The 9,632-nt window shown below is 37.4% G+C and overlaps 1 protein-coding gene across 1 annotated transcript in view; it reads left to right on the top strand.

Annotated features, from left to right (window-relative positions):
- mybpc3 (myosin binding protein C3) overlaps positions 1-7,859 on the top strand; it is a 50,606-nt gene extending 42,747 nt beyond the window's left edge. The window contains exons 29-32 of the mRNA XM_072671369.1: positions 533-692; positions 1,889-2,025; positions 4,501-4,687; positions 7,828-7,859. Of these exons, the coding sequence (XP_072527470.1) occupies positions 533-692; positions 1,889-2,025; positions 4,501-4,687; positions 7,828-7,859 (516 nt within the window). The remainder of the gene's footprint in view (positions 1-532; positions 693-1,888; positions 2,026-4,500; positions 4,688-7,827) is intronic.
- The last annotated feature ends 1,773 nt before the right edge of the window (positions 7,860-9,632 follow it).

A 9,632-nucleotide genomic window follows, 5' to 3' on the forward strand; every position in this document is an offset into this window, starting at 1 on the left:
TGACTTGTTGAAAAGTTATTAGAAGAAGTTAAGAAGATGAAAAAATGCCAAGATACAGTTTTACACATAATTTTACAACCCTGTTATTTAGCCATAACCCCAGAGAAAGCCTATTACAAACCATTCTGTTAAAGAATATCCCCACTAGTTTGTACAGAAGTCCCTGTCATTACTGAATAATATGCCTTAGTGTATAATAAGCCTTTCTGTGTTAATTTAAAACACACTGATTTTCCTTTTATGGTGGGTTTGTAAATAATTGAACAAGCTCTGCTCTGATTGCCTGGCTTATGGCACCGCATGCTCATACAGAAGTATACCACTGCATTGCATAGGATAGCTTTGTTTTTAGCACTGTAACACAAAAACTCTGTGATTATTTTTTGTAATTGTTTCTAACTGCATAGTGCTGCAATCATGCCTGCACAGGTAGAGGCCTGGTTAGCATAGCAACCTGCTTTCCAATAACTACAGTCCGGCAGGCTAAAGAAGGCCCTGCTGTGTATTTATGTTGTATGTATTTGTTTTACAGGAATGGTATACAGTTTTTGAGCAGTATCGCCGCACCAACTGCGTGGTGTCAGACCTGATCATGGGGAATGAGTATGTGTTCCGGGTGTTTGCTATGAACATGGTGGGGCTGAGTCCAGAACCCTGCTTCTCTAAAGACAGCGCCTACATCCAGAAAACAGGTGAGCGGTGCTAACCACTTTACACAACAAGCTTATGTTGTACCCTGACTAATTTAGACCTTCATACCAAAAATCAATAGAAGGAGATTGAGATTTTAGCAAGATATGTACTGGTGTGATGTGGTCATAGACACAATAGCCAAAGACTGAGTTGTGTAGATCACCAGTCCAGTACTACTGTTATATTATAGCAAGATCATGAGTGTATTATTGTTATACCACAGTTCTAATACTCATGTTTATGATTAGATTTTGAGACAAAAATGTAAAAAGTGAAACATCTGTGATCTAAGACACTTAAGCACTGTACTCAAATGCTGAGGATGGGTCTTGCAGCTCTTTGTTCCTCACCTGATGGATTAGTTTTCCTCATCCTGTTTTGATGAAAGATGGCTAGCTAACATGCAGTATTTTTGTTAAGGTGGAACATCAGAGTAATAAGATGCTAAAACAGAGAAACAGCGTGTTTTCTTTGCTGGTGGCTAGTATAAGTAGCTCTATAATAGCTCTATAATAGGAGCGTTGACTTGCTGTTAGGGCACAGTGTTATGCATTGAAGTTCTTTGTGGCAGGTTTGTTAAATGTCATTTTAAACTTATGCTGTTACTGTGTTAATGACTATTGGTCATTGCTGGGTCACAGGTGAATAGGCTTGAATTATATGTTTCTGGAGTTGGAGTGCAATTATTGGCATTATCTGCCAAACACACAGTTGATGCTGGTATAACTGTAGTGAAATAAATAGAAATAGAAATAGAAAATCCATATATTACGGTTTCATTATAGCGAATTAATTCGATCATAATTATTGTTAGTTAGATAAGTAGATTAATGTTCCATAAACATTCTGTATCGACAGGTTGGAGTCTACAACACTTTTTGTAAACAAAAAAAGTTTTTGAATATCAAAAAGTGATGAACACATATCAAAACTGTTCCTCACATAACACTGTACACTCAACAGATTTTCATCAAATATGAATCATAACGAAATAGTTACTCATCTGCTTAGAAGCACAAACATGATGTTGATTGAAAGCTTAGAATCTGTACGCATATGCTTATTTCAGTCAACCACAATAATGAAATCATTCATATTAAATTACACTAAGCTTTTATCACAAGTGACTTGTTTTGCTCAATGTGTCTCGTCTTCCCATACACCCTAACCTTGTACCGACCTGTTTCATTTTAAGGTATCGTGTATAAGCCACCCAATTACAAAGAGCACAACTTCTCAGAGGCACCGAAGTTCACCCACCCGCTGGTCAACCGCTCAGTCATTTCAGGCTATAACGCCACGCTCAGCTGTTCTGTAAGAGGCATCCCTAAGGTGAGCATGTTTGAAACCTGATGTAAAGGGTCAAAGGGAATTATTCTGGCCTCTGACATAGGCTGGATAGAGCATGCTTGGACTTCAAACTGTTCTGCATATGAAAACCTTTTACAGACAATGCATCCATGGTGATGAATGCCCTTGACTATTTCTGGATACAGATTTTTAGAGTAAACTGACAGCTGGCAAAATACTTGTGATCAATTATTTATTTATTATGAATAATGACATCAAACAGAACAAGAATGATGAGAGGCAAAGACAGAAAGACAGAGAGAGAAAAGAAGGACAATTTGTGAAGATTCTGATCCCAACACCCCCTGGCAGGATCTCAAGGCTAACACAGAAGGAAAAAAAACAACTTGCATAAGTTGTTTGATGTTAACAATAGCACCGGATAGGGTCTGAATGTTCCTGCATTTGTGCCGTACAAACGGACCACAGAAAACTCTAGCCCCAAAATATCTAGAAGTTGCAGAGTTGTTGACAGACAGAGATGGCAGGCAGCAATTTCCAATGAACAATCAATATGTTTTTGCCTTCTGTGAAGCCGGCCAGCAAAAGAGATGTTAAAAAAAAAAGATCTAGATTTGCAAAAAAGAGATAATTGCTAAAAAAGCTAAAATGGCAATTAGCAGGACATCCCACTTACCTTTGGTTCAAAAAGGGCAGTTCATGTAATTAGAAGATGCCCATTTTAGTTTGAAGTAATCCTTGACTTGGTAATCAGTTGATGATAGTGTGTGTTGAGCCAAGGAATCCAAGAATCTGTGCAGAGCTGTGGGTTGCCAAGAAATACCCTGCTATAGAAGAACCTATTTTGGTTCCCCAAAATATCTTTCACTGAATCTTTCACTAGAAGTTCATTTCTGTTTTGGGTGTGAAGATAGGACCCAGATTATTATTATTATGTTCTACTGCCTACAGCTTTTTAGCTCTGCCCATTCACTCTGAAGTTCAGATGGATTGCTTTTTGATTGAGGCACAATGCAGCTCTTAAGGGTTGTTAAATAAGTATATGAAATTAATTATAACACAAATGTTTATGTCGAAAAAAGCAATTAATAAAAAACACACAGTACAGTTCTTTTAGGACCGGTCTCTAGTATGGTTTGGTGATTTCTATTCTCAAACACTCCTATGAAATCTGGTAATTAACAGATGAGTTAAATCCAAAATGACCAAATGGTGCTGGACACTGACTGTACAGTAGTGGAATTATTAAAACATGCTTGAGGATGAATCTTGAAACTTTTCTTAGAGATAAGAGAACTAAAGGTAAATCTTATATGGCATCTGTCTAGAGAGTCCTATTCTATTGACAGTACTCTTTAGGGACTAGACAAGCTGTGTGTGTGCATTTGCGCAACTGTGTCAACAATGTGTTCAACTTAAATTAGCTGAATGCATTTATTAGAAGGGGTGTCCACAAATATTTAGACAGATATATATATATATATATATGGTGCAGTGTATAAATTGATTATCTAAGGTTAGGATTGATTGATCCAAATCTGTACATCATTTTTCATTATGAATAAAATACTTTAGGTCAGACTTACTTTTGGCACTAGCTGTGTTGATGTACTGTGTTTCATTAGTGTAAAAGTGGTGTACATGTTTGGACTGGGCTAAAGTCAGCGCATTAGTGTCGGGTCAAATCACATCCAGTCTGTGTCCGTTACCAAGATCTTTTTCCCACATCTGACACTGGCTCTCTGTTTGTATGTAGTTAGAATATAATTTGGAGGTATGAGAGAGATTAAAGTATAGATTTTTTTAATTGGATGAATGTACAATCCTGTGTTCCCAGGGAACTCCAATAGCATTACTAGTCATTCTAAGTTGTAAATAGAAGCAGAATGAGCTGCCAGGCAGATTAAGCAAATCTCTTAAGTCCAGGAATGTGAAGAGTCTGTCATTGTAGATAACATCCACCAGGCCGTGTATTCCTATTTTAGACCAGAGTACACTCAACGTTCCTCTCTGCTGTCTTGATTATGTGCTAGAGTTTAGCTTGTTCTTGTGAGGTGGCTGATCCAAACCAGATGGTTATGGATGATGTGAGGATGGGCTTGACAATCACTGTGTAAAAGTGGACCTTCAGGGCCTGTGGCAGGTTGACTTCCTTCATCTGCCTGAGGAATAACATCCTGTGCTGAGCTTATTTGACTATGTAGACCCTGTTCTCCTGCTTCAGGCCTCTGGATATGGTGGTGTCCAGGAACTTGGAAACCATAAAGCCATGGGTATTGTAGGGGTAGAGTGTGACAGGTTAAGTCTATGAGTTAATCAGGCACATGGTTTACTGAGTTGTCCTTGTTTTACATAGAACCTTAAAGTTTACTAAAAAATCATTGAAGACAGACCCCCCCCCCCCTTTTAAGGGTTTACTTGGGAGGTATTATGCCCTGATGCAACAGCCACACATTTTTTATTTGTTTCTGAACATCTTCTCTTCTCTCTACTTAGCCCAAAATCACATGGTACAAGAACAAGATGGACATCTCAAATGAGGCTAAGTACCGCATGTTCAGCAAGCAGGGTGTTCTGACTTTGGAGATCCGAAAGCCGTGTCCATTCGACGGAGGTGTGTACATGTGTAAAGCGGTTAATGACAGTGGAGAGGACATAGTGGAGTGCAAGCTGGAGGTTCGCCGTAAGTACCCTGCCTCACCCTCAGCCCTTTAGAAATTGTAGAGTTGACATTTCTGTCATATCGGTGTGATCATTACAAATATAAGTTGGTTAAAGAAATAAAGTAGTTTGGTAAAAAAAACTCTGATTAACATAATTTATCACTTATTCTGGATGCAGCTGATTTGCCAACAAGCTTGATATCTAATGTGTGCTTCTTTAGTTTCAACGATAGCTGCTAGGTTAATGTTGCTAACAAACACTGGTACTAATCTGATCTCAGTAAATGCATGCCAAAATCGTTTTTTATTTGCTTCACAAATCAACTGAAAAGCTAAAGATAAGATAAAGTTTGAATAAATCTAGTACAGCAGCATGGATAGACCTTGTTTAAACATTTAAGCTAAAATTGGAGCTATATAATCATCCACGTAATGTTCTGCTTTTTTTTTTTTTTATTATTGATATACTACTAAGCTATATTGTGTCCTAACCTTTGTCTGAGATAAACAAATTTTAAACGTGTCTGGGCTAATCGACTGCATGTGGGTTAAGTGATAAATCATGCTAATTTCATTGCCAACCAATTCCTTTAAGAGCAATCACTGACATTGTAGCAGATTATCTATAAATGATGGTAGCTGTACATTTAAATGACATTCAGCGGATATCATTTGAGTCTTAGCTCTCTCTACATGTCCCACAGGACCAAAATAATAGATTTTATAACTCAATTACATCTCCTTAATTGTTGAACGGACTCTGTGTAGCACGTCTGCCTGTTCTTGCTTTATTGTCCTGTATGGTGTTCATTAAAATATGAGGGCATATATGAGTGGCACTGCAGTTATCATATATGAATTATACCTCTTTATATTCACTTTAAGTGACTGTGCTTTATATGTATGGATATATGCTGACAAAAACAGAATCCATGGTTTCATTCTCATACAAGGCAGTCCCAGGAGGCCTAATGTAGGATACATTCTCACAATGTTATCCACTCAGTTAACCTGACACATGAAATCCAAAGCTAAAATAGATTTTGCATCACAAGATGAATCACAGTTAACATTGATATGTAATCCAGGACAAGGCTCAAACTGTGTCTGGGAAACTATTCATTAGGCCCCCTAGCCTTGTGTATTTGTATCAATACATTACATATATGGATACATGGACAATTCTGGCATATATCAAAATGTTTTTGTTTTTTTTTGTTTTCATCTTGGATGATTAACTTTTTTTAAAAAAAAACTGGACCTGACAATGTATCTTGGCATACATTCCAAAGGCCCAGAATGGATCCCTTTCCAGAGATCCATAATTTCTGACGTGTGTCAAAATTTAATCCTACCTCCTTGTTGTTTCCTGTTTCTTATCACCCTTCCCCATTAACTCCCCCAGCTCGTGAATAAAGTCAGATTTGCTCTGTGTGAAATGTTGTAAAGGTAAGCCCATCAAGCTCAGGTCTGTTTATGTGCTTGCAGTTTCTCTCCAATAATGTTCAAATGGACCGTTCAGGAAGTGGCTTGCTTTGTTGTCAGTTTTTCTTGGTGGCATTTTGTGGCTTTTTGTAACATAAACAACTGTGAACTCCACTGTGAACATACTCTGTGAACTCTACAACATTATGAGTATTATGAACAAGTCTAATAACTGTATAAAAGTTTATTGGATTTCGTAGGGTTCTTAGATCTCTAATGAGAATCCACACACATTCTCAAGGTGTGGTACTAGCTTTTAGAAATGATATAATGCTTCTGTCACACAAAAACCTCATTTGTTTTGCTTTTTGAAATCTGGCGCTGGTTCTTCACATTGTGTCAGAATATCATGATGAATGGACCAATAGAAATGCTCCAAAATGACATGGATTAAAATCTGTTTACATTGACTTTACTGAAAGTTAAGGTGGTGTTTTACTTCTGTTGAAGTTGGCATTTTAGGGGTCCAGGGTTTTTTGCGTGACAGTGACAATATTCTCTGTGCGATATACCCGTACACAATATTCTGCATAACTGAGATCTGGCCCATATTTTAGTGCTTTCCATGCTCCCAACAGACCTGATTCAACTAATCATAAGTCCTTTCAGAGTTGCAGGGGGTGTGTTAAAACAGAGAATCCACTAAAATATGCAGGACAGGGCTCCAGGACCAGGATTAAGAAACACTAATCTTAGACCATTACTATAGATTATTTATCTGATTGTAAGATCTTATAAATAACAAGAATTTGTGTAATCTTATAGCTTGCACCCGCACCCATTCATTTGAATATGTATTGACACGTTTATGAAACACATTTTACACATTCACTCAGCAGGACTGATTTTCATTTGAAAACTCAAATAAAAAAAATGTCATATTGTGTGAGTGGTGAAGTTGCATGCTGTAGCTGTCTTTTAGCCAAAATATAGTTGCAAGAAAAAGCAAGTGAACCCTTTGGAACCATCTATATTTCTGCACTGAGAGCAGAAACAGTCCTGGATTTTCATGCAGGTCTATGGCAATGCATTTGTAGCCTTTTCTATCTTCATGCATCTCTATAACATGTCTTCTGAGTTTTTTTTATGCTGTTTACATCGGTGGTTCACACTAACCAATTTTCTTTAGAAGAACAGATTTGTCAATAACAAAGCTTCATATGCCTTCATTTAATGGGCAAAGCATCAGTGAAACCCTTAGTTTGCATCTCCTTAACTGAAACACCTATTACCTGTTCACTCTTGGAAAAGTCATTAACACAGATGGTCACTTACTTTTTCTAGCCTGCACTGTGGATGTTTACTCAGTGTACTGAATAAAAGACATGAACAGCACAGCTGTTTGTTTAGTTTGTTATTAGTTTAGTTAGATTGTGTTTGTCTATAATTGTGTCCTAGATAACAATAAGACCATATTTTATTAGTAATCAGTGCAGATAATGGATTCACTTTTTCTTGCAACTGAACTAAAATATGCTCATTACAATTTATTTTACCATTTGTACTGCTCAAATAAACAGTCACAATCTGCATGTTTTAATGTTTTATTTTGTTTTATTCTTATTATTGTTTTAAATTTTCATTTTTTGTAGTAGTGTTTGATAACGTCTGCACTGGCAGACTTTCCCCTAAATATAGTTTTTCTTTTTCTTACATTTCTGTCTTTGCTTTGCAGCTCAAATCACCAAAGAAGATCTCAAGAAGTGAGATATACTGTAGACTCGACTCTGGAATGGACACCCTGGGGCCCCATGTGCTCCTCTTTTAGTCTTCCAGACTTAAAACTGACCTCAGGATGCGTCAGTGGTCATACTACAGAGCACAAAGATTTCATTGTATTTATTTGCCTATTCATCTTAAGTTCATGCACACATCCCATATTCCCATGCATCATGTGTCCCAGAAATGCACCATTTACTTATTTCACTCAGTAGGTGTGTGTGTGTGTGTGTGTGGGTTGTTGCTTGTGTTCATTTTATTTCAATTTCATTTCATTTGTTTGAGGTGACGACATGAATGCTTGAACGATGTGGAGTCGAATTAATAAGAGGGAATCACCGCATGCCTCACTCTTTTTAGAGTTTAGGTGGTGTTTTCTCCCATGCACCTTGCAATAATCTGTGATGTAATTAAAAGAAAAATAAATGTGTTAAATAGTGATTAATGATGGTCTGGTCTTTCTTGAACTATGTGCCTAAAGTTTCAATGCAGCGACACGTTATAGTCAGATATTATCTCTAACAGTGCAAACAGGTTGTGGTGGCTCTGTTTATTGTGTTGTTGATCACAGGGTTGTGGGCTGAATAGCCTAATTGGCTAAGCTGTCATTGTTGGGCACCTAACCCCCCCTTGCTCCAGGGGCTCAGTAGCATTGCTGACCCTGCGCTCTGACCTTGACTTTTTAAGCACGGATTGGGAATCAGTTCAGTTTAATTCACTTTATATTGAAGACCTGTAACATGGCTTAGGCACCAGTATAAAAAATAATTCATTACATTATATTATTATATAAGCATAATATAAAGGGGGGGGGGTATATTCTGGTCATTATACGATTACTGACCTGAACTGTTTTTTTTCCAATTGGTCTATTCAAAGATGGTCTAAGGGTCATCCCTAGTAACGATCTATCACTGCACTGTCCAGGAAAACATTCAACTAGATTTTAGAACACTGCTGTGAGAATGTGATTGCATTCAGTGACAAGAGTGTAGGTCAACATGTTGGATGATCATCGCTTGACCTCATCTCCAACTCCATCATTCTGAAGAACACCAGTAGCACTGTTTCACAGCTCAGTGCTGCAGGGTTTTATACCCATGTAGCCCATGTCTGGCATTAGGCATGGTGCCAATAGGTTGATATTTATCTGATCCAGAGAGTCCTATAGGCAGTACTTCTCTACAGGGACTAGACAAGCTGTGTGCATGTGTTAGCTATGGGTGGAACTTAAAATAGCTGAATGCATTCAATTGAAGGTGTGTCCACAAACATTTGGACAATCTGAAGGTGACGATTCAACTTCACTCATTCTGGAATAAAATAATTATAATCGAGAATAATTAGAATAATATTGACTAAATTTTACACTTTATTTTTCTTGCTACAATAAAAAAGCTTATATTGTATAAATTACATAATAAATCCAATAAAAAAGCCTTAAGTATTGTTTTTGTTGTCTGTATTTCTAGTAAATACTGGTGAAATGTGAGAATTTGTCATGAATTGTTTAATTTCTAATATTGCCCAAGATCAAAAATTCACACCCCTAGTTAGTTAGGCTACATTCCTGCCCTTCTTTAGGTGAATTACTAGTCCCGTTTTGAAGATGATTAGACAGGTGTCGCCTCTTTCCGCCATACTACACTTCCCAGATTGTGGCAGAACACTGTAACAGCATGCTCTAGTCATCATCCCCTAAAGGAGCAGCACAGATTCAACAAGATCTGGGTGTTAATGCAACAAAGACCATGGAAAGCC

Source organism: Salminus brasiliensis, chromosome 25, assembly GCF_030463535.1.
Source record: "Salminus brasiliensis chromosome 25, fSalBra1.hap2, whole genome shotgun sequence".
NCBI classification, from domain to species: Eukaryota; Metazoa; Chordata; class Actinopteri; order Characiformes; family Bryconidae; genus Salminus; species Salminus brasiliensis.